This window comes from Hydractinia symbiolongicarpus, chromosome 7 (assembly GCF_029227915.1).
Source record: "Hydractinia symbiolongicarpus strain clone_291-10 chromosome 7, HSymV2.1, whole genome shotgun sequence".
Lineage (NCBI taxonomy): Eukaryota > Metazoa > Cnidaria > Hydrozoa > Anthoathecata > Hydractiniidae > Hydractinia > Hydractinia symbiolongicarpus.
Genome location: NC_079881.1, coordinates 4,954,639 through 4,980,116, shown reverse-complemented (window position 1 = coordinate 4,980,116; position 25,478 = coordinate 4,954,639). Strand labels below are relative to the sequence as shown.

Below are 25,478 nucleotides of genomic sequence, written 5' to 3'. Positions count from 1 at the left end.
AAAATTTTGAGAAATTTTCAAAATTCCGAACTCCCCCGAAAGACTTTCTATTGCGGTGTTTGGAGTAAATTTGGCGCCCTTTTGTATTTTTCCTAACAAATCTTGGAAAAATCATTTTGTGAATATTTCATCGGGGTGAATTTAGGAATTTTTCAAGAAACTTAACTCTAGAAACAAATTTCTAGAATCGAAGAGCTGATTTCATTGAAACAACCATCATCCAAATAAGATCTTATGCCTCTTTAATTTATCTGGTTGCTGCTACTTTTAAACTAGCTGTTGGCTAGCTTTTCTGTGTGTGGTTAGCCTAGCTAATTAGCTATAACTAGCTGCTTCGATAAGCTATTTTACTTTCGACTGAACCACTAAACTAGAAGGGGCAAGTCAGTATCAGAAGATTTTCTTGTTAGCCAGCATACATTTCTAACTTTTAAGAAGTTAATTAATTATCAAAAATAAAATACTCTTTAATTAATAGCATCTAGTTCTGATTAGCCAGTAAGGGTGAAAAATACTTTTGGTTGTCGGTCATGGCTGCAATTTGGCTACGGAACGTTCTTGTCACAGAATACACTTTATTCTTTAACGGACCGTGGTGGTATCAGACTATTGATAATCTGCGTTCTGATTGGTCAATGGGGTGTTAGAGAATGAAACGAGACATTATCATTGGCTTTTGAGGAAATTAAAATTCCGTGAGGTCAAATTATTTAGCCTGGACATCAACAACTAAGCAGCTAGCCAGATTGCACTTCAACACTTTCCAGTTTTTTCTCCAAACCACATATATCAACTTCAGAAAGCTTAATATCTAGCTAAATGCATTCCATTACCCGACCTCGGTTAGTTTCAGTGTGTTTCTGTAGGTGATCTCAGGCAACAAATGTGTGGACAAGGAAAGTGAATAAAGAAAACGTATAGCTTGATGCCCTCTATAGTACGTCGCAAAAGTACTAAAATGGCAGCAATATTTTTTGTTTATTTCAACGTTATCTGCTTTTTTGTTTCTGATATCCAAATAAAAGTTATGTAATATATTTTGTTGTTTTTACATAATTCGCATGAATAATAGCCTGAAAATCTGAGTTTTCCCGATTCTTGGGCAGAATCTGGAGAGAAGAACGGCAAAAAGGGTTGGGCTTGTGTCCAATCTTCGGATAATGATTTTCCTTGATGATTTAAAATTTTGTTCTAAGGATAATCCTAACGAAATTTATTATATGTTCCCAGTTGTAAGTATTTTATGAAAGTATAAGGGATAGTTTCCAGTTATGACCAATATCGACGACTCTGATAGCTATGAAATTCAAAATTTGTTATTCAGAAACTAATAGCTAAATACAAAAACTCAGTATCATATTCAAATAGCATTACAAAAAAGATTTTAACACTCCCCTTGAATTGAATAGGGTATTGTCCATCGTCAGGAATACAAAGCCGTTATAAATGCGTAAACATGGCGCTACGAGTTGCACAGTTCATATCAGTCCATACTAAAAGCATAAATTTTATATTTAAGACAGCTTTAAATTCTTTTTTTATTTTTTTTATCAAACAGAATAATCTTATCAATACTGCGACCTACCTGTTTACATTGACAGATTTTTAGTCATTTTTTTTAACTAAAAAAGGTATCCGACATGTGACAAGTGAAAATCGTGTCGGTTTGTTCCGTGTCAGCTGAAACTTCACGAGGCAACTGGGTAATTCTTTCCATAGAAACCATAACACAAAAGAATTTTTTTACATAAAAGAAATTAAAATAATTAAACAAGATGTGCAGATTAATGAAGTAATAAAGTTATCTTACCCGAAAGCGATGTTCAAGCGTGGAGTGTACGTATGACGAGGTCAAGTTTTTACAACAAATGTCACAACATTCTTCTGGCTCTCAACTGTCCTAATTTCTGTTTATTGTGTACAACTAGTCCATCTCTATTATCAATTTTTAATCACGTATACAAAAATACTATTTACTTGTGTTGAATATACCTGTAAGATTAAAAATACCTTGAAACAGTCATTGTAGTCTCATTAAAAAACATATTTTTAAGGCACCCAATGATGATATGCACAAAAAATACTGGAAAACGTTTCTTTAGCTATAAATTTTTGGATATCAAAGAATGCAATATTTAAAAACATTTTATCACAGTACAGAAAAGGTTAGGGCTTTTCTACGTATAGTTTGGTAACGAACAGAAAGAGATGAATGTAGTTGCCAGAAAACAGCTTTTTGGTAGCAACAATCACGTAACTAATCTTTGAACACTTACTTTATTAACGGAAGACTATTTTTAAGACTGCAGAAAAACAAGAAACATATAATTGAATTAAAAAAAAATTTACACACTCCTCGACGAAGAACGTTGTTATTAACTTTCCATTATGTTTTAAAATACCACAACAGACTATGGTTATTAAGAACTACTTGAATATCTATGAATCCTTCATAATTTTAGAAATGGTGTAGAAAAAGAAAAAAAGCGGACAAAAAATGTTATGAATGACATCAAGTTTAGCACAATTGTAGTGTAAGACAGAAAGAATTAATTATACCAGTATTAAGAATACCTGTTTTTTTAATATCGGAAAAATAATATTTAATCTCTAAGTCGTGATTGAAAACTTGTTGGACGATACTTCCTGTTAGTAAAATAAATGGTTTGTAACATTACGTCGCTTTTTTGTGCATAAAAATCTTAACAAATACTTTTATATGTCAGTTTAGACTTGTGAAAGTCGGTGAAACCAGATTCAATATGTTGCAAAACATAGCCAAAGAACCTGAATTAAAAAATATAAACTCTTTTCTTGCTCGTGTGATCATTAGATCAAAATTCACAGCGTTCCTGTTTTAGGGATTTTAATGGTAGTTTGGGACCATTGACTAGTTAAGTCAAATTTTTTAAGAAAAGATGCCTATCATAAAAACACCATTAGACCCAAAGCTTCATAACAATTGATCAGGTATTTTAGAGCATATTAACACTTGTATTTGCTGGGCATTTTATGCCAAATAGGGTTAAATATTGTTAAAGCGTGGGCCATCTTTTTTCATGATATATAAAACATTCTCTAAATCTAAGAAAAAGTGCATAGCTTTATTTAAAAAACAAAATGTTTAAATATGCTTTTTCTAATTAAATTAATGTTACAAACTTTAGAGTTTTAAAAATCCCTGACATGAATTTAAGCTTGGCTAGGTGAGACTGAGTTTGTTTTGCGTGCTTTAACTTTGATTAGGGAAAGATAAACCTATTTTTTTATAAAAATGACATTTACGTAAAAGTAGAGACTAAAGGCATTGCTCGAATAAAGCACGAAATATTTTATAAAAAACATATAATATAATACTTTCTTGCAAAGTAATGAAGGTATGGTGATTTCTGCTTTGTTTTTGTCAATTAATGGAAACTTGCATTAATAAAAAAAATATTTGAAGAGGGTACAATTATTTAGACGTTTTAAAGTGCAATGAAACTGTAGCATCATGTTTTTTACCAGTTACACAGAAAATGGATATAACTGATGAACGTTAATCCCTTTTTTTAACATGATGTTTTTATATCGGAAATTTTTAATAAACAACATGGTATAATGACTGCTTTATTTAATTATTTGAGTGACATCTGATCTCTGTTTGAAACCGAGGCGCGATAAAAATTTCTTGAATTATTAAATTAGGACACAAAGATTAACATACAAATTTAAAAATTTTAAGTGCCAAAAAACATGAAATTCAAAATATACTTAGTATTTGAACAGGAATGCAGGAAAAGATTATCTAGAATTTCGAAGCCACAAAACAATGCAATTGAAAAAAAAGCAATTGAAAGAATTATTTTTTGCAGCCATTCTTGCTTCCACGTTTTTTTGAAGTTGTAGCCGTTGCTCATAGAAGCGAGTTTGCAATCGTTTTCACCATCTAAAGGGATTTTTTGTGTTATTTAAAAATAGAAATTTGATCTTTTAGAGTATAGCAAATATATGTCCCAAATGTTTGAAGTATTGTAGGAAAAGAACAATCTTTCAACATATTTGCTTTAAAGATATTGCCTAAAATAGATATAAATTTACTTTCTGCATAGAAATACAAGTTGGTTCGAAACTAAGTACTAGACTTCCGAAAGTTCATTGATCTGAAAGGATCAAGCCTTATTGTATTGGTTAATTACCCATTTACCTGTAAATTAATAGAAACAAAAAAAATATGTAAACAAATTTGTGCTATCTTGTGGTACGATCTCCCAGTTTTGTCATACGCTGATGGTACTGAAGTTGAATGCTCATGTTATTACGCAAAATTTCGTCTCAATTGTTCTTGAGATATTTTTTTTAACAGCGACTATACGTTTTTCTTCAGTACGTTTTTGTTCATATCCTTCATATTCCGGGTACAACTGGGTTCTGAAAAACTAACGTTATTAATTATCAGCTTCAACTTTTCTTTTGATCTGTTGATTCTTACGAATGTGTCGATAAAACTTAAATTTCTACTGAAATAAGACAGAGTTAATTCATTATAAAGTCAAATTCAAATTCACAAATTTAATTTTGTTGTTTATTTGATTTATTTCATATTCTCTGAAGAATAATTTTGAAAGAATAATTCAATAAAGTTTTTTTTTTAATAACACAAAAATGCTGTCTTTTTTAGCTATTAATATATTTTAATATATTTTGGAATAAGTCCACAACCTTGCCGAATATGAACTGTTTTGTGGGATATTAAATTATGGTTATCTCTTACATCTAACATTAAGTACACAAGAAAGCCAAAGAAAAGAGACCGTATTACCAATGGAGATAATCTTTACAATTGTGCAAAAGTTGATGGGTTACCCTAATGGAAGTTTCGATGTTATTCTATAGATTAACATTCTTTTATTCGGTGCTGACAGCTAACTAGCCATAATAAAAAAAAAAAGTACTTTGAACTTATTAATTTGTCTGTGTGGCGCGATCATAAGTGCAACCAATGAAATCAACTAATTTTGAAAGATTTTAAATGTAATTAAAAAAAATATAGTACGAGCCTAAAAGGGCAATTTACCCCATTATAAACCTAAAGAAATCACAAAAAGGCCATTTGAAGACCGTAACTATTAAAACGAACGTAAAAAAACTTGATCTCATAAAGATTTTCAGGTACATGAAGAAACACGCAGTATACAAATTGCTGACTTTTGACTTCATATAAAAATATTATTCAACAGGAAGGTTTTTCTTCAAGCAATTAGACATTTCCAGAGTGTTTTGCGAGAGGTAAGGAAAATTTTCCGTTCCGTTTTATGAGTTTGCGTGTTATTTTGTAACATGTTGATTTGCTTCTGTCCGATAGCACTTAAAAAGAGTCCTAGGATCTATTAAAAATTCCATGTGTTACACTGGCGCTTATTGGCGCGGGAGGGCAGGTTCTTCAATGTGGGGATGGTAAGGGAATGGGATGAGGTTTGTTGGAAGGTAGTGCATGTTCCAGAAGGTGTTGGTTTTCGGTAACCAATATTTAAACAGGTAGTTCTTTGCTTGTTTGCTTTTTTGTTTGTTTGTTTGTTTGTTTGCTTGTTTGCTTGTTTGCTTGTTTGCTTGTTTGCTTGTTTGCTTGTTTGCTTGTTTGCTTGTTTGCTTGTTTGCTTGTTTGCTTGTTTGCTTGTTTGCTTGTTTGCTTGTTTGCTTGTTTGCTTGTTTGCTTGTTTGCTTGTTTGCTTGTTTGCTTGTTTGCTTGTTTGCTTGTTTGCTTGTTTGCTTGTTTGCTTGTTTGCTTGTTTGCTTGTTTGCTTGTTTGCTTGTTTGCTTGTTTGCTTGTTTGCTTGTTTGCTTGTTTGCTTGTTTGCTTGTTTGCTTGTTTGCTTGTTTGCTTGTTTGCTTGTTTGCTTGTTTGCTTGTTTGCTTGTTTGCTTGTTTGCTTGTTTGCTTGTTTGCTTCTTTACTTGTTTGCTTGTTTGCTTCTTTACTTGTTTACTTCTTTACTTCTTTACTTGCTTCCTTCTTTACTTTGGTGATATGTTTATGTTTATTTGTTTCTTTGTTCGATTTCTTTTCTTATTTCTTTATTTTTTTTATAATATCGTTTTCAAGATTCCATTATGAAGTTGCTCTGGCTTAATGCACTCTTCCATTGTTGGATATTTACTACTGTTTTGGCTTCCATAAAGGTCACGCGAGAAGGTAGTGATCAATTTGAAAAAATACCTGGCTACACATGCGAACATTTTAACGCATACTACAATCCAAATCCGATATCGAAATGCTCTTGTAATGGACAAGACTTTTACAGCGTTGACAGTACTCAGGCTGCTTCGTGTCATTCAGGAGGAGGAAGACCATTAGGTTTGTTATAACATTTATTAGATTATTTTAAGCTTATTCAAACATTAGCCAAAGTATATTAACATTACGTGTACTTCAGAGTAAACTTATCCTGATCTTTTGTAGCGGTTTTTATAAAACACTTCCTTTCACTTTTTCACCTTGGTAATACAATTGTCTTAATTTCCTTTTGAAAAGTTTACTACATTTAGAATTAACTCTAATCTGGTTGATGTTTTTGTAGCGTTTTTCTTTGCAGAACATGTAACAACTTTGAATAGGTTGACTACGGGTGACATTTCTTCTTATAGTCTATATTATATGACTTGTTGAATACTGGTTACCTGGAAATAAATTTTTCTATAAATATCATCATTTCTCCCATAGGCTGTCATCTCACTTCATTTACGCCTTTACTCACTCTTGGTGATACTTCCGCAGCATTGGAATTACCATCATCAGTTGGATATTGTTCTGGTACAAGACGCATGACCTGGTACAAATGGGATGGGCGGGGGTGGAACTATGAATCTACTACTTCATTTAACTACGTGTACGAGCAAAGAAATTTGAAAATACAGGTAAACAAATGGGAGAATGAAATAAAAGCAATTAAAGTTATGAAAATATTTTTTTGGAAAATAATTTCTCTAAATTTACACCAGGACGTTTTACAATGCCCCCTCTCGACACTACAAAATAAATTAAATCATTTTTTTCTAAACCACGAGGAAAAAAATACATATTAAGTTATAGTACGATGACCGCCCAATTTTCTTAATCGGATAGAAAAGTTAAAAAACCAATAATATTATTGGAAAACTAATTAGAAGTCCTTACCATTATTAAAAAGGGCCTGTTTTAAGAGCCTAATGACACATGCAGCAAGTATTTGAAATTTTAATTTGTTTTCAAAAATTCTGATCATAAGCTATATCAAAAACAACATAAAAAGAAAGCAGGCTAGCCTCTACATGTTGAATCTTTTACGTTGCTAAATACCTAAAAGAAACACCTGATAAAATTTTAATTTGTTTTCAAAAATCATGGCACTTTTTATGGTTATAAGCCATATTAAAGGTAGCATAGATAAAAGCAAGTCTGCCTCTACATGTTGGACTTTATCTTTAGCATTCCTTATTACCTAAAAGAAACTTATACAACGCTGTATCTAATTATCGTTCTCCTTAGCAATAGTTTGTGGTTGCCCTCTACTAAACAAAGCAATTTCTGCGGATCTTTAGGTCCAGAATTTTAGTTAGACTTCAAGAAAGCGAAAGCTTGCAGGAATTTGCCTTGCATTGACCTTTTTTAAAGATATACCACTTGTACTCAGGACCAGTGTCAAACCTGCATGTTTTATTTTTCGCACGATATTTTTTTGGTATAGTGAAAAAGACTTTTGTTTTATTGTTATATTGTTTATAGTGGAAGCAAGACTTACTACTGCGAACAATTGTATTTGGCTTACACTATGAAGGAGAAGTTTTCAAAATTGATATGTCTTGCAATGGCCTGAGACGTGGATGCTTTGTTGTAAAGGGATGGGGAGTTGATGATTGTAAGTTTTTTGGGGTTTTTCAATTTTACGCTCTTTAGAAACAATGCAAATGTTAATTGTAATAATTAAAGATATCACGCGGTTATTTGAGGAAAAAGAAAAAAATAAGTCAGCTGTTTTTTCCAAATAATGTTCACAATTTGTTTTTTTAGTAAGCAATACCCACGACAACAAAAATCATTTGTATATGTAATCGCATGTTTACGAGTGCAATTAAGAAATAATCGAACGAGTATTTTTTTTTTGCTTTTAATTTTCCGAGGATAAATTTAAAAAGCAAAAAAATTACGAGTTCGATTATTTCCAATTGCACGAGTAAACGTTCGATTACGAGCTAATCACACAATGAACTATTTTTGTAAGAGTAGCACAGGATGTCAATTTCAATGTTTTGATTTTTTTATTACCCGATTAATAAATAGTTCGATTCATTGTAAAGATATCCTTTTTTGACTTATCATAAAACGCGAGAAAATAAATATTTAAAATATCGGCGCTCCTTAAAGAGTGCAGTTAAGGTTCTAGAGAGAAAAAATAGGTCATCATGTGGTTATAACCTTTTCTTTACTCATAAGTGAATAATAATATTTATATTCTTTCTCAAGTAACTTTCTAAAGTAATTAAAAAGATCTAAGCATGTGTGAATAACTGGTTAACTAGCCGTATAAGCAAAATATTTCGTAACTTTGAAGCTTGGAATTCATTCCTTAAAAAATTTTTGTGGCAGCCAGAAAATAAATTTTAGGCGAGAGAATTTTTTTTAATTTTTTTAGAGATTTCTAAATCCTATAGTCTACTAAGTTGAGTACTATAACAAACAATTTAATAACTACATTTTACAACTAAGTATCTATATATCTTCCTAGTAACATTTTTACAGAATTCTTATGGCTGCATGGGGTGAAAGTAACTAGGCTTTGAATGTACCAGAAAACATCAAAAGAAAGATCTCTGACTTAAAATAACTTAGAACAACTTACGAACTATAGTAGTAACAGCATTTTATAAAGAAAGAAATATCTGGCATGACTAACAACAATGCATTTTTCCACAACATACTACCATTTCGAACAATAAAGTTTGTTATGATAAGATTGCGCTAAATTTGAATAAAAATACAAAGCGGAAACATACAACAACAAATCGAACGTGCAATATGGTAGCTTCATCTTTTTTCTCAAATCTTTATTTTCTTTATCTTTACTCGAAAATTTGTTCAAGAAGTTCAGTAGTATAAATTATATAAAAATATGTTCGCTGCATGTTGTTCAACATTTTTGCTATTTTGATCTTCAACATTTTCTTGTTTAATTATTTTGTGTGAATTGACCGTGACCATCACAATAAAGAGAAATATATTCCATTGTTTTATAATTTAGCCACCCGCTTGACAAATTTGCAAAAATACAATAATAATAATTCAGCACTAACAGAGATGTACACAAAATTGATTTATAGTGAGAACTTTCTTTGGAAGCAGACAACCAAGCGGGTTTGGTCTTTAAGGTCAACACTCATCATGAACTTTTATTCAGCAACCGTGCCGCAGCGCAGTTCGCCTGTCCTTAGTTTATCGAAATAATATTTCGTCTGCAAAATTATAATGCGTTTATAATGCGATGCGCGTCCCTGTTTTAAGTGTGATTGCTAATTAATTTGCTCTTTCATTAATTTTGTTCTCTCCTTTCTGTCTCTTTATATGTTTACAGCATGCTGCTATTTTTTAACTTCCAATGCTCACCACACATTACAAAATTGTTTTATTGAATGATCCCCGTTACTGACATCAGAGCTTTATCGCTATAAAGCATATTATCTTTAAGATATGGTGAGCAAAGGATGTCAATTTGAATATATATTTAGTGATATACCAACTTGTGCATTTCCTTTTTGTTTTTATTAGATGACAACGGACCAGGTCAACTTTCCAACGTAGAGATTAGGCGGCAAAATACTGATGAATTTCGAAATATTGGAAGTAACAGGTGTCAGGATTTTAATGCTCGAAGCAGTTCTTACGGGTGTTCGTGTACCGGAAACGACTTTTATAGTACAGGCACAGGTCGAGCCGCTTCATGCTACCCTGGTGGTGGGAGAAATTTAGGTATGTTTACCCTTTTGATACAATCTCGCCATGCGCCTCATAAAATTAGTTAACTTTATGACTGAAGTAATAATTAGAAAAAAGCCCAAAGTACTGTTAGTCCTAAGTAAAACATTACTACAAGGCTAACAACAATCAAAGACGCTGCTTGCACTGTTAAAGTTGGCTAAATTTTTATATTTGTTTTCTAACTATTTTTAGACACCGAATTCATTTGAACATATAGTAACATGTAAACGCTATTTTACAATTGCTGAGAGCGAGGTTTCAAATAACTATCGGTGCATTTAACTATTATTCTAAGACTAGTTGCTAACCTGTAGAAAATTTCATTGAGTCGCCGGTCTATAAATTACACACTTTTCGCGTTCCCCTTTCACGACTCTCTCCCTTGCGGACAGACAAACAGAATGCAGCTATTATTATAGATATCATGTTATATTCTCCTAAATCGTAGGATGTTATCTTAGTTCATCTACAGCTGTAATGACTGCTGATGATACTGCTGCATCAGTGCCTATGTCAGCAAGTGATGGACGATGCTCGGGCACCATAAGCATGTCTTGGCAAAGATGGAATGGTAAAAGTTGGGTTGCTGATTCAAGCAGTACTCTCAACTACGAGTATGAATATGGTTATCTTAATTTAAAGGTATAAAGGTTGTACTTTAAAAATTTGTATCTGAGTTCTGAATTGCATCTCACTTTTTTCACCTTATGTATTCCTCTAATTAATTGTTTTATTTGTTGTAATATAATTTAGTGGAAATTCCTTGTTCCTCAATCACTTACATTTAATGCACATTATAAAGGAGAACTATACAAACTGGACATGTCTTGTCGTGGTGTTCATCGTGGATGCTTCCTTATTAAAGGCAGTGGAAGCGACTCTTGTGAGTCATTTTAAATTATACATTTTTTAAAAATTCAATTCTTCACTTATTTTAGTCTTTAGTGTAGTGTAAAAAATGAGATTTTGGATTTTCCTGTAATATCCTACTCGCCACGGTTGCTATGTTGGCAACAATTGGTTGTAGAAGGTAGGGTCTCTTGCCATGCTACCACATGGGAGAAATGCGAAGACCCACAAAATATAATGATCGTTGGGTAATTTTTTGCCTGCAATAATTTTGCTGAGGAGCCAATTTAGATCAAATTCAAAACAAAATGAAACTTTTATAAAAAGGATGCCGTATTTCATAAGTTTTATATCTATCTTTTACACATCTGCATACCAAGTTTTTAGGTACGATACCTTTCGCAGCCTTCGATATTGTTCGGTACTAGAAACTAACCATTATATTTTTTTACGAAATGCTTATGGTCGGAAATTTTATAACTTTTGTTAGGATTTTCCTTAGAAATTGAAACTCACAACACAACTTTATCTCGTCAAGAAAAATCATTCGGTGAGACACTTAATTAATCGGAGTAAAAATAGAGAAAATATTTTTTTGAGGTGATTTTTATCAAACGAATTATATAAAATCGAAAAATATGTAAAAAAAAAATTTTTTGGATATCAGAAACATTTTAAACAAGATGTTAACCTTCGTTCTAAAAACAAGGCAATTGAATTTAAAGCAGGTAGTGTTATTTTGGAAAAATTTTATCCGTTCAATGATGTGACAGAAAAATTACTGGCACAAGCAAATTTTTATTGCTGAAATTTTGTTCTTTTTACGACGTACTGTAAATACCCCTAGTTATAATTCAATTTAAAAATGCATTTTAAAAGTTATGGAGGGAGGAGGGTGATTCCTCACTTCAGCAAACTTTAAATGTAGTGTTGTTAGGCCATCTCTAGCGGCACTGTAGCATAGTTATTGTCGGAGAAGAGGAAAGGTCAGCCGTCAGGATGGATTTCCAAAGGACGTTAAAGATTCTTACTAATATCAAAAACATCATATTATATTATTTCTTTATTTTAATAATAGTTGACGTACTATCTCCGCCCCCTCCGTCGCCACCACAACCACCACCACCACCACCGCAGCCAGAACTTCAAATAGAGATAAAGCGACAAAACACTGATGAATTTCGCAACATCGCACATTTCACTTGTGCTCATTTTAATGCAGGAAGCAGTTCCTATGGATGCTCGTGTAACGGACAAGACCTTTACAGTACGAACACCTTATCAGGTCCATCGTGTCATGCAGGTGGAGGTAGAGATTTAGGTGAGAAAACGTTTTATTGCGACATCGTAATTACAAGTTTTGTATGATCGGAGACGAAATTTGCTGAGTAGATTAAATAATATAAGTCTCTACAACAGTAGTAGTCGCCTGTCTGTCTCTGCACAAAATGGAACCACAAGTAGCGAGACACGGTAGATATTGGACGGGCGACCCCGTTAATTTATCCATGGGCCACCGATTTAAGTATATAATATAACTTGTCATGCAAAGTTGTATTGATAAAAGCTATCTATATTGTTTATGTGGAGTATATGCATTTCTTTCTTTCCCAGTTATCATTGTTTCTGTACCTCTTTGTTATTCTAATATTCCCACCTATACAATATAAATTGCAATCCAGAGGACACGAGTACAAGCAGGTAAATCGACATAACATTTCTGTATTTTAATTCTATTCACCAGGTTGCACTCTCAGTGCATCTACATCGCTCATTACTGTGGATGATACAGCTACTTCTGTAGTAATGTCTTCTTCTGTGGGTGAATGTTCTGGTGGTACACATAGTGTTACTATACAAAAATGGAAAGGACAAGCATGGATAAATTTTTATGAAAGAGATTTCAAATATGTTTATTTAAACGGACGTCTTCAGTTACAGGTTTGTAGAAATAATTTATCGTTGTTTTTAAAGAAAACTTGTGTGTATTCTTATCTTAAAAACATTTTTTGTTTTTAGTGGATCAGTTATAGAATAACTGGAGTACTTTCAAGAATAGCTCGATTTGCTGCTTATTATGGTGGAAGGATTTTCAAAATTAATCTTTCTTGTAATGGGAGTAATCGAGGATGTTTTCTAGTGAAAGGAGCAGGAACATCGACACGTACAAATTTTTTCTCCTAATTTTTCTCTTTGTTATTCAAACATTAATTTGTTATTTAAATATCTTACCCTAAGAAACTTCGCCAAGGAAATCTGACAACAGAAACAAGTTCAGCTAAAAAGACAATAGTAAAGAATTGGTTTTTGTTAGAATATAAAAGCACTGTTTTTTATGATTGTAAGGGCTAAAGTGACCTTAGCCTCCTGAGGGTTTTTTTCTGCCAATACTAAATTTATAACTATAATTTCTCTATGAGTGTATGTATTAATTTCAAATTACATTTTATTTCTGAAAATAATATAGCCTGTCAGAGATTTGTTCAAATATTATTTTTGATAACCATGCATCAATATGTGCTAAAACGTTGAAATACACTTTTAGAAGTGCTAAATGTTATTTCTTATGATGTTTTATTGTGTAGATGGAACAAATGCACCGCCACCACCTCCACCTCCGCCACGACCTTCAACTCCGCCAACAACACCAACAACGACGACAACACCAACAACGACGACAACACCAATAACGACGACAACACCAATAACGACGACAACACCAATAACGACGTCACCACCACCCTTGTTTAATGTCATACGGGAAGGCAGCGACCAATTTGAAAAAGTACCTGGTTACACATGCGAAGATTTTAACGCATACTACAATCCCAGTCCGATGTCGAAATGTTCTTGCAATGGACAGGACTTTTACAGCGTTGACAATACTCAAGCTGCTTCATGTCATCCAGGAGGAGGAAGAGCCTTAGGTTGGTAAAAAATGTAAAACTTTTATGACTAGTTAAGATTTAAAAAATTGTTAACTATGCACTCCGTCATTACATGGAAACTACAAAGATTGTACGTAATATTGACATGCGAAAACAAGAGTGTGAAATATTTAGTAAACCAGCCAAAAAATTTTTATTAAATAATGGCAACGTTTCCCCATCCTTATTAATTGTCGACTTAAACTTTATGGGACAATTAAAATTTATTGTGCGAAATTAAAATACTAGCTGTTTATTTGAAACCTGGTCCTACTTATATTTGAAAGAACAACAATTCTAAAGTTATTGGGAACCATAATGACGTCATATCTACAAGAAAGTGTTTTATATTAACGATACAGGTAATACACTCAGAACTGTTGACGCCTACTTAGTTAGGGTTTGGGTACGTTAGGGTACATGCATAGAATATTGCATTTAAAGGTTTTCAAGGTAAGAAAAACGATATATAGACATTACAGGTATCAGAAATGACGTTATTCTGTTGGAATATTATTTTCTTTAAATCAGGTCTGTAATTTGTCTCTAGGACACATATGTTCTTAGCAACCCCTTAGTAACCACCTGGAGAGCAACATATATGTAATAAATATTTACTTAACATATGCAAAATTTTACATCACTCTAACATTAATGTCAGCCAAATTTTTCATAAAACATTCTTCATCACAAACCCGAATATAAATTGTGAAAATTATACCTAGAATTACTATTATACCTAGTCAAGTAGGCTGCGAGCACTCTGTGCCCCTCTCCCCCACGTAACAATAAAGTTAAAGATATTATTCGGTTTTAAGTTAAATTTTGAAAAATATTTCACCATAGGCTGTCACCTTACTACGTTTACACCACTACTCACACCTGACGATACTTCCGCTTTGTTGCAAATGCCATCTTACGCAGCACAATGTTTTGGAACAACAATCGCCACGTGGAAGAAATGGAATGGAAAAACATGGGAAAGCTTTTCTGGCACCTCCTTCAACTATATATATGAACATGGTTTTCTAAAGATAAAGGTATGGTAAACACAGGAAGTATATTTTGTAAAAAGTGTTTTATGACATATCTTTCTACGCGCCCCCTTGAAGGTAGTATGTGATTTGTACCGGTATGTAGCGATGTGTATGAGATTTGTATGAAATATAAGCAATGTAGGTTTCAGGGCGCTGGTGTCAGCAGCTTGGATTACCCAATTAAAATGTTCATTGTCATGTGATCTGGTGATGAGAGTTAAAAAATTAAAAATTAAGACATGATGTAAAAAAACAAAAAACAGAACAAAGATAATAAAATTGATACAGAGCTTTGTTTACTCATTACATCAAATAGTTATCGCATTATCAATGCTGTGTAACTTTATGTGTTGGATATATTTATAATAAATGAACTGCAAGTAAAACATTGTTAGGTCAAAAGGCCTCAAATAAATATAGCCAGCCAGACAAGCGGAATGTATTTTCTTGTAAATACAGTCAGCCTAGGAGCTGTTTGTCTATCTTTTATTCCGTAGGGGTATTCTCAGAAAATTTCAAGAATCAGATATTAGGAAACATAGTTTTAAAATACATTCTCGGAGGAATGACAAACCAACATGCATTTCCTGTGTTTGTCTGTATCAATAAAAAGGTGTCGCTAATTTAATGATGGTACCATTATAAAACTTCAAAAGAATCCCTTTAATAATGCTTATAGTTGTGGCTTGTTGCGTAATAAAAATATAACGAAAACCAAAAATATGTGTCTGACAGTACAAAAATTCAGTGAAATTTTATATCAACAAGGTGTGGTATATTTTTTATTTTTTTTTACTCTGCTTTCTTACTCCCTGGCACATGTAAAATAACATTGGCTGTTTTAGTTACCTTGTTATTGCTCCTAGCCGTTTAGCTTACTGGTCTTTGGTGAGCAGGAGTATTTGATATCAACTGATAAGCTATTTTCACTGCTCAGTTTGCAGAAAAACCGTCGTGTACATAGGTACGACTGCAATCCGAACCTTCATTTAACCCCGTTGCATAGTTTGGACATGCTTTATTCTCACTCTTGACAATGGCTTACTTCTATGTCTTCATTCTTTTTCCTTATTGTAGATTGTACATTCCTTTTTTTAGTGGAAGTGGTATATTGTTCAAACGACTGTATTTTCTTTACATTATCAAGGGGAAATGTTTAAAATTGATATGTCTTGCAATGGTGTTGCTAAAGGATGCTTTGTCGTGAAAGGATGGGGAGTCTCAAATTGTAAGTGTTATAGTTTTTACACTTAATAACTTGTATGGTAATGTTCTTTGAACTATAAGATCAATTTCAAATATACATTTTGAAATCAAGGACCAGGATTTGTACCACGAGCGTAATATCTATAATGTTATTAGATCATATCAATCTTCCACCTGTATTATCAACACCCACGCCGTCACCAGAGCCTGGTTTTGATACACTAGTGGAGCGGAAAAGCATTGACGAATTTAACGAGCCAGGAAATTATTTTGGATGTTCTCGTTATAATGCAAGACGCGATGCGATTGGTTGCGTGTGTAAAGAACAGGACTTTTACAGCATTGATGGATTCTCAGGTCCTTCATGCCATGCTGGTGGGGGAAGAGATTTAGGTGAGAAAAGCTTTCTACTGTTTATTCTGACTACAACATGATAACATGGTGCCTAACGTATTCTGTCATATCGCTTTGTTGTTCATTTGCCGAAGGTAAGAAAGAGACTAGAATATTTTTAATTTTATAATTGGGTTACTCAAAACAATTTGCGTTTCCAATATTTAGGTTGCACTCTTAGTACATCTACACAACTTATTACCTTGGACGCTACAGCTGCTTCTGTAGTAATGTCATCATCTTCTGGACAATGTTCCGGCACGCGAAGTGTTACCATAAAAAAATGGAAAGGAAAAACATGGGAAGAATTCTATGAAAGAGATTTTAAATATGTTTATTCCAACGGACGTCTTCAGCTACAGGTGTGAAATGAAATAGTTTTTTCCTTAACTAAGAAGATTTGTATATCTTGTTAACATTAATCCATTTTTTCTTTTGCAGTGGAGAAGTTACATCATCACCGGTGTAACTACGAAATCAGCCCGATATAATGGTTATTATTCCGGAAGACTGTTTAAAATCAGTCTTTTCTGCGATGGTACTATTCGTGGATGTTTTTTAGTGAAAGGAGCAGGATCAATTAGGTGTATGTATTTTCACTTACTTGAGCTGTTTGTAAAAGTTCAAATTGTTCAGGAAAATATTCCACCGTCTGATTTCTGAGAGCCTGATGATTTTTTTTGCATGTTTCTGTAGTGTGATGTTGGGTTTTTTAATTTCTATGGTACTATGTTTTTAAGATACAACAAACATGCCACCACCACTAATAACGACACCAACAACGACACCGTCCACACAAACAACAACGCCAACGACACCAACAACACCAACAACGCCAACAACGCCAACGACACCAGCAACGACAACAACTATCTCAAAAGGCTCACCTGAGTCAAACCAGGCAAAAAATCAAATGAGTGAAGGAAGCTCGAACACGATGATATATGTTGGTGCAGGAGCTGCTGCTTTTATTATTCTGATGCTCCTTATCTTCTGTATAGTTTGTATACGAGCAAAAAAGAACAGGTAAATCATTTCAAAATTAACCCATACAGTTCCATCGTCAGGTGGAAAGGAATACCCTTCAGTTATATCAATATTCTATGAAATTAAATAAACGCTTGGCCGTTAATTAAATTTACTATTTTTTAGTGGGCCACAATTTGAGAAAGGGGTTTAAAAGGGGAGGCGCTTAATGGAGGGAGTACTTATTTTTAGCTTTTATGGAACGCATTTCAGTGTATTTTCCTTTTTTTTTGCTCCTTAATTAACCAGTACAATAAAAAATTCATCACGCAAAAGTATGCTGCTTTACATCTATTTTACAACAACTTTTTTCAGTGATGTCGTTTTTCTTTATGTTCACAATCCTGTTTGCAATAGAATGTAAAATGCCATCCATGAAAAATGATGCTGGATTAGTTGTATTATTTGCATCATTCTTTGCCAGTACAACTCTTTTATTATTTATCTTTTCATGTATTTTTTCAAAAAGAGCTTTTAAACATGAGATCGATATATTTAATCATAGAAACCAATCACAGCACACAATAGAGGAAACTAAAAAGCATTCTGACAAGGGCCAAGGTTTTCATCAATCGAAAGCTGCTTCGAATTACAGGGTCGACAATATGTATGCAAGCATTAACAAGCCTGTCTACCAAGGTACATCTAAATAAATTCTTTAACAGTGAATGATCAGTTCAATGCTGAACCTATCTCTTAAATTCCAATTAAAACGTTGTTCGACTTATGCCCACCTGGACTACGGATTGTTGCTTTTGTATTTACAATCAGATTCAGGTAAAGGCAACAATTTAATAGTGTTTTGATTCCTAACTGTTAGCATGCAGTAGGAAGTGGAATTGACATCTTGAATCTCTGTTTTTTTGAGTCTGTGTTGTGTCTAATCGGCTTGAATGGCTTAAATGGGAGATGCCTTAGTAAGAAATGTTATATATTAGAAATATGAAATCAAAAAAGTAATGTTAGATTTGATGCAGATATATAATATTCAAAAAATGAGCATGGAGAACCCGCTTTCTAAAAGCTAATATTCCACACTAAAAGTTTGAAGATGAGGTATAGCAGTAGAACAAAATTTTATAGGTGAACCAATTTGATTACTTATGGTAATTTTTTGTTTAGAAATTAACACCAGCTACGAACGGCCCTACACAAAATCAAGTAATGAGCATACATACGCATACGCCAAATAAAGTACAAACAACAACTAATGTTTGTTTCAGCCTGTTTCTGCAGGTTCATTTATAATGTATTTGTTGATTTTATTAAAGTATATAAGTACTGATTTCAAAGGGGCAACAAATCGGTTAAATTAAGCACGCCGTCATTAGTATTATTCTTAATCCTCACACATTCTAATGACGGTGTGTTACAAACAGGCCACCCAATAGGTGCAAGAGATCATATAAATTTTCTAACCACATAGGCGTCTAGACAACCTATTAATGAATGTTTATTTTGAAAGGTGAATTTGTTGTTTTGATTGTCAGTGAAACATAGGAGTATCAGTAGAATTGCAAATTTATTTTGGAGGAGAAACATAGTCGACGTACTGGATTTCTACTAAAATTTCTACTATTATTAATTAACTGTAGCAAGAGGATAAATACCTCCGGAAGGAGGTATTTATCCTCTTTAAAACCGTTTTGTATAGCCCTTATGTAACAGGATTCTAATGTATATATACTGAAATCACTTTTTTTTTCACAAACAATACCAACAAAAGTGCTTTCTTGAATTGTTTCATACTATTTTGTAACTACCCAACAAACTTCGATAATGGAAGAACTAAATTAATTATGTTTTAGTAGTAGTAACGATGTATTCAGTAGCAACAATATATAGTCAGTCTCCGCAGCACATAGGCGGTCACGGCAACATATAGTCAGTCACTACAACATATAGTCAGTCTCTGCAATATATAGTCAGTCACTACAACATATAGTCAGTCACTACAACATATAGTCAGTCTCTGCAATATATAGTCAGTCACTACAACATATAGTCAGTCACTGCAACATATAGTCAGTTGCTGAAATATATAGTCAGTTGCTGCAATATATAGTCAGTCCCTACAACATATAGTCAGTCACTGCAACATATAGTCAGTAGCTGCAATATATAGTCAGTTGCTGAAATATATAGTCAGTTGCTGCAATATATAGTCAGTTGCTGCAATATATAGTCAGTCCCTACAACATATAGTCAGTCACTGCAACATATAGTCAGTTGCTGAAATATATAGTCAGTCTCTGCAACATATAGTCAGTAGCTGCAACATATAGTCAGTCACTGCAACATATAGTCAGTAGCTGCAATATATAGTCAGTTGCTGAAATATATAGTCAGTTGCTGCAATATATAGTCAGTTGCTGCAATATATAGTCAGGCCCTACAACATATAGTCAGTCACTGCAACATATAGTCAGTTGCTGAAATATATAGTCAGTTGCTGCAATATATAGTCAGTCCCTACAACATATAGTCAGTCACTGCAACATATAGTCAGTAGCTGCAATATATAGTCAGTTGCTGAAATATATAGTCAGTTGCTGCAATATATAGTCAGTTGCTGCAATATATAGTCAGTCCCTACAACATATAGTCAGTCACTGCAACATATAGTCAGTTGCTGAAATATATAGTCAGTCTCTGCAACATATAGTCAGTAGCTGCAACATATAGTCAGTAGCTGCAATATATAGTCAGTTGCTGAAATATATAGTCAGTTGCTGCAATATATAGTCAGTTGCTGCAATATATAGTCAGTCCCTACAACATATAGTCAGTCACTGCAACATATAGTCAGTTGCTGCAATATATAGTCAGTCCCTACAACATATAGTCAGTCACTGCAACATATAGTCAGTAGCTGCAATATATAGTCAGTTGCTGAAATATATAGTCAGTTGCTGCAATATATAGTCAGTTGCTGCAATATATAGTCAGTCCCTACAACATATAGTCAGTCACTGCAACATATAGTCAGTTGCTGAAATATATAGTCAGTCTCTGCAACATATAGTCAGTAGCTGCAACATATAGTCAGTCACTGCAACATATAGTCAGTAGCTGCAATATATAGTCAGTTGCTGAAATATATAGTCAGTTGCTGCAATATATAGTCAGTTGCTGCAATATATAGTCAGGCCCTACAACATATAGTCAGTCACTGCAACATATAGTCAGTTGCTGAAATATATAGTCAGTTGCTGCAATATATAGTCAGTCCCTACAACATATAGTCAGTCACTGCAACATATAGTCAGTAGCTGCAATATATAGTCAGTTGCTGAAATATATAGTCAGTTGCTGCAATATATAGTCAGTTGCTGCAATATATAGTCAGTCCCTACAACATATAGTCAGTCACTGCAACATATAGTCAGTTGCTGAAATATATAGTCAGTCTCTGCAACATATAGTCAGTAGCTGCAACATATAGTCAGTCACTGCAACATATAGTCAGTAGCTGCAATATATAGTCAGTTGCTGAAATATATAGTCAGTTGCTGCAATATATAGTCAGTTGCTGCAATATATAGTCAGTCCCTACAACATATAGTCAGTCACTGCAACATATAGTCAGTTGCTGCAATATATAGTCAGTTGCTGCAACATATTGGTCTTCACCTTCTCTTTCGTCGTGCAGTGCGTCCCAGAGCAAATTTTTTCCTTTTCCCTATTGTAATAAAGAGTAACACGACCTCGCACATTCTGCAGTTGATCAGCACCGAGTATCTAGAGTGTCAAGTCTAGTTGTTACGGGTGCTGGTACAGTGTTGTAGATTCTCGTCATTGCGTTTCTGAAGCAACTCATCTGTTTAACAGACAGCCAGACGACGTGTATTGTCACAAAGAAATACTAGCAGTTATCGTGCGGAAAACTCCAAACATTTGCCCGTTGTACATATGCATATGCATCCGTGCATCTAAATTTGCGCATTGTGCATCTTCCATCGTTAATGCGTACACCCTCAGCGCACACAGACAAAAAATGGAGGTAGTTAATAAAAAAGATGCTTTAGTTCAAAGGTTTCTATAAGGAAATTAACTAATTTAAGTCCCCGAAGGGCCCTGGTTACAGAAGATATCACTGGCGCATTATCACCTTCAACGGATTTAATAATTAAACATTACAATAATTAAGTCATGAATGAATATATATTTATTTGGAATTAAATTTGCATGGATGGAGTTTTTATAAAATATTAAAAAGTTATTACTAATTTGACATATTCAGAAGTAACTTTTAAGTTCACCTTTTCTTCTTACATCACACGTCCAGTAGTGTAATCCACCACCCAGTGCATTGGCATGTTTTATTGATACTTTGGCGCATTTGATGCCAAGGGATTCAAACATCTAAATACGAAAGATTATTACTATATTGTTGCGATTACTTTCTTTATTCTGTTGAGAATTCACTTTAAGTTCTTTCTTCTAAAAAAGGTTTTATAACATTACTCTTTATATTCTGAATTATCTGCGCATTGGAGACAAAATTTTGTAGGAAATTCATATATAAATATATTCAATTACATAAATGAAGAATTTGTTACCAAGAAAACAATTCACTTAGTAAATTATTTGAATCTATACAATTAACGTGTTATTTTCTTAGGTATGGGGAGGATAGAGGGAGGTAAAAGAACACAACCACAACGCTAAATGTTCACTTGTCCATCAAGTATTAGTTTACACAAGCTCACCCATGAGATCTGCTTAAACAAACCAAGAAGTAGATAACATACCTTTTGCGTGGGTATTTCATCACTATCCACAACAAGTCTTTTCTCATCTAACATTAAGACATTCATACTTAGCCAGTTGAAGCTCATCCATAATGGATACGCCTCAGACATAACTGGTCTAGGTGCAGCTACAACTTTCCAGCCTGCCTTATAAAAGTAATCTATCTGATTGCATGGTCGGCCTGGGTTGACAAGGATTAAACCTTCTCCAATCGTAAGAAATGTTCCGTCAATATGCACAGCGTTTGCATCGTCAAATGACAGAACATGAACGTTATATTTTTCACCGGGATGGGGCCTCATCCATTCAATCTCCATCATATTTGTTACCTGAAACAGCAATATTTCTTATTTGACTGAATATAGCGTTTACACATAGTTTGCGTTTGCGAAAGTCAGTTTACTGGTTGTAAGATAAAAAAAGCAAGTTTCGCTAATTAAAACGTTTAAATAATTTAGTTTGAAACAAAGCTTCATCTGATTGGTAGGATATTTCTAAAAATGTAAAAGAATATGTATTTTTGACAGAATTTTGAGAATTTTCTTTTCAATTCAACTTAGAATTTTAAGGAAAAGCGCAATTTAATAAAGGTGACTGGAAGAAAGTATTTTTTTAATACCTGGCTTCTTTGAACGAATATATCTTTTCCAGCTCTCATAAAATCAGCTGCATCAAAACATGGCTCAAATTCTGTTGTTACAAATCTACAAGTCTTTCTTCAAAATTATCAATTGGATAATCCTAAATACAAGATCATGTATCAAAATAATGTAGAAAATAAACTGTTATGGCAGAATGAATAAGGTATCATTTTAACATATACATTGTCATATAGCTCATCTGACATGGTAGGTTTTGGTGCTGTTGTCCATTTAGCACCTTTCGAAAAATACTCCTTCATCAATGTACGGTAAGCACGATATTCAAAGAACCGACTTCTCCATGCCATAGGAGCTTCAATAATTTCGTTGCCAATGGTGATTATTATATCACGTGGCATAGCGGTATAAAAAGGACAGGCGAACCCGTGGATTATCCACGGGCTAACGACTAGTGTTTTTATAATGTTATACAACCTTTTTTTATTTTTCACATATGCTCACATTTTCTTGCACGCACATATAAAACACTTATTTTTTTTTGGTTTAAAACCTTAGTAATGCATAAATTTAATCGAAAGCGGTAAAGTCTATATGTGATCAAATTTCTCCAGTTAATTAATTGAATCGTGTATCACCGCATTAATAGTTCAAAAAGTATTGCTAAAGCTTGGTTTCCATCTCTTTCAATTTTTCGCTCTAATTTCTGACCCTAGAGTTAATTATATTGAGTATTTAGTGTGAGACCCTCGTCCCCATGGTTTTCTGCCTTTTTTGATAGAGAGATGACGTCGAGAAATAGCATGATATCGTTGATCGGATTTTAAAATATCATTCGCTTTCACATTTTTGCAAAATTATGATGATTTTTTCCTTAGTCAGCACTTTCTCAGGGTAATAATATAATGTTGCATGAAGCGTGATCAATCAGTCTTGTAAGCATAACTTTATAAAGTTAGAAAAGTATATGAAAAACGTTTTGGTGTTACTTTGTTACATTTATTGAAATATAGCTGGCTTGACCCTAGTGCTGCGTTGTACATTAAGAAAGAATTCTAGACTGCTGAAATAATAAAAACAACAGCCCTGTCTTTTAGTAAGTGTAGCTAGCTAGCGATAGGTAGCTAAAACAAGGTTGTTAATATGCTTAGTACGTAGAAGGTGATAAACACCTACTACAGACGTGCTGATAACAGCTATCTATATGCTAGGTGTTTTGTTTACATTTAGCTATTAGCTAGCTCATCTTTTTCAATGTTTCTAAATTGCAATAGCATTAGAGAAATTCCTCAGTAAATTTTTGCAAATAGGCATTTGCAAAAATTTATCAAGTATTTACCTAAATTGATCAATTTATTCAAGAAAAAGAATATATTAAAATTCGGAGAAGGGGGAATCTGGCGTCTCTGAGAAATCAATGAATTTCAATAACACCTTAACCGTATTCATGCAGAGGCAGGTAAAATCTACCCACTCGCAGCTTAAAAAGACGCTGTATGTTAAAAAATTGGCCAATTTGAACTGAAATTTAGGGAGTTTTTTATTGGCAGAGTGGCTTTCAGTGATATAAGAAAATAGGAAACTGGGTTGCACCAATAAAGCATGGCACATATTTTTATTTAGACTCTATCTGACAATTCCCAGCTATTTCCCACTTTAAAAAAAAATTTCATGGAACAGAACGGACAGTTACAGAACAGAAAATGTTTTACTTGTAATTTCCATTTTATAAAATTGAACACGTTTTCATATAGAAAGTAAACACACTTTGCACAATTCTCACAAACTAAAATAACCTGAATAGCTAGATAATTCTCTACTTGTCTTTTACGTACACAACGGAAAGAAAAAGTTGAACTCGATAGATAACAAATATTCTGTTTATGTGTTGTAAACATTTTAAGAAATGTATGCTCAGAAATCCTTGTTTCTTTCCATTCCAATTCACAGAAAATTTTCTTGAAGTAAAAAAAAAGCCTTTAGCTTATATCCATTTCAGTACATATACTTATACTTATATTCAGGTTAAAGAGGTATTTTAAACAGGAGCAGAACTTGCTTACTTTGGCAAAAAATAGTTCTCGTAAAAATTCAAAAGTATCTCAAAAATTAGTTCTTGAAAAAATAATTCTCCACAATATCCCTTAATGGTTCTGCTGTTTTACATAACATAATGTCAGAATGTTTAGCCAAGCTTTTATAATAGCTGTCTCTAATTACGTTAACGGTCGCCGCCATTATCGAACAAAAGCCAACTTGGTTCGTACATATTCTGTTTATTTGTGACGTCACACTGCGCGCATAACTTAATAGGATTTGTAAAGACGATGAATGAAGATTCGGGCTACTTATTTGTCTTCTCAGAGTGATTAAAATTTATTGCGAGGTTCGAGCGATGAAGAAGACAAGCTAAATTAGTAAAACATCCTTGTAGAAAAATTAATTTCCAAGAATTTCATATGCGAAATTCATTGGAATTATTTTTAGAACTTGAAACTCACAACACAACTTTATTTCGTTGAGAGGAACCGGTAAGGGTTAGATTAGTTGATCCTGGATTTAACGATATGCCAGGTTGAGCGCTCAATGAAAGTTCGACTTAAAATGTGATTAAAGTTTGATATGCCTGGAATTTCTTCGTGTCCAATTGGCTAGCAAGAATCATTTTACCAAAAATGTTCTTATCTTTTTCATTATTT

General features: G+C 33.3%; 1 protein-coding gene and 1 pseudogene across 2 annotated transcripts; one reads left to right on the top strand and one right to left on the bottom strand.

The window, feature by feature from the left end:
* The first annotated feature begins 5,008 nt into the window (after positions 1-5,008).
* On the top strand, positions 5,009-18,974 carry LOC130649019 (uncharacterized). 2 transcript variants are annotated; one of them, XM_057455208.1, is made up of 19 exons: positions 5,009-5,268; positions 6,082-6,333; positions 6,700-6,893; positions 7,741-7,873; positions 9,778-9,978; positions 10,436-10,629; positions 10,741-10,870; positions 11,915-12,157; positions 12,581-12,777; positions 12,856-13,000; positions 13,422-13,763; positions 14,610-14,803; positions 15,899-16,028; positions 16,163-16,399; positions 16,568-16,761; positions 16,841-16,985; positions 17,140-17,425; positions 17,931-18,064; positions 18,548-18,973. In XM_057455208.1, the coding sequence occupies exons 2-19, from the start codon at positions 6,090-6,092 to the stop codon at positions 18,616-18,618; spliced, it is 3,414 nt and encodes a 1,137-aa protein (XP_057311191.1). In that variant the 5' UTR covers positions 5,009-5,268; positions 6,082-6,089; the 3' UTR covers positions 18,619-18,973. The 2 variants fall into 2 exon arrangements, with proteins under 2 accessions (XP_057311191.1, XP_057311192.1); XM_057455209.1 differs by lacking the exon at positions 5,009-5,268 and adding an exon at positions 5,305-5,517 and having other exon boundaries at positions 18,548-18,974.
* Positions 18,975-21,574: 2,600 nt separating this feature from the next.
* On the bottom strand, positions 21,575-25,017 carry LOC130648432 (glycine amidinotransferase, mitochondrial-like; annotated as a pseudogene).
* Positions 25,018-25,478: the final 461 nt, after the last annotated feature.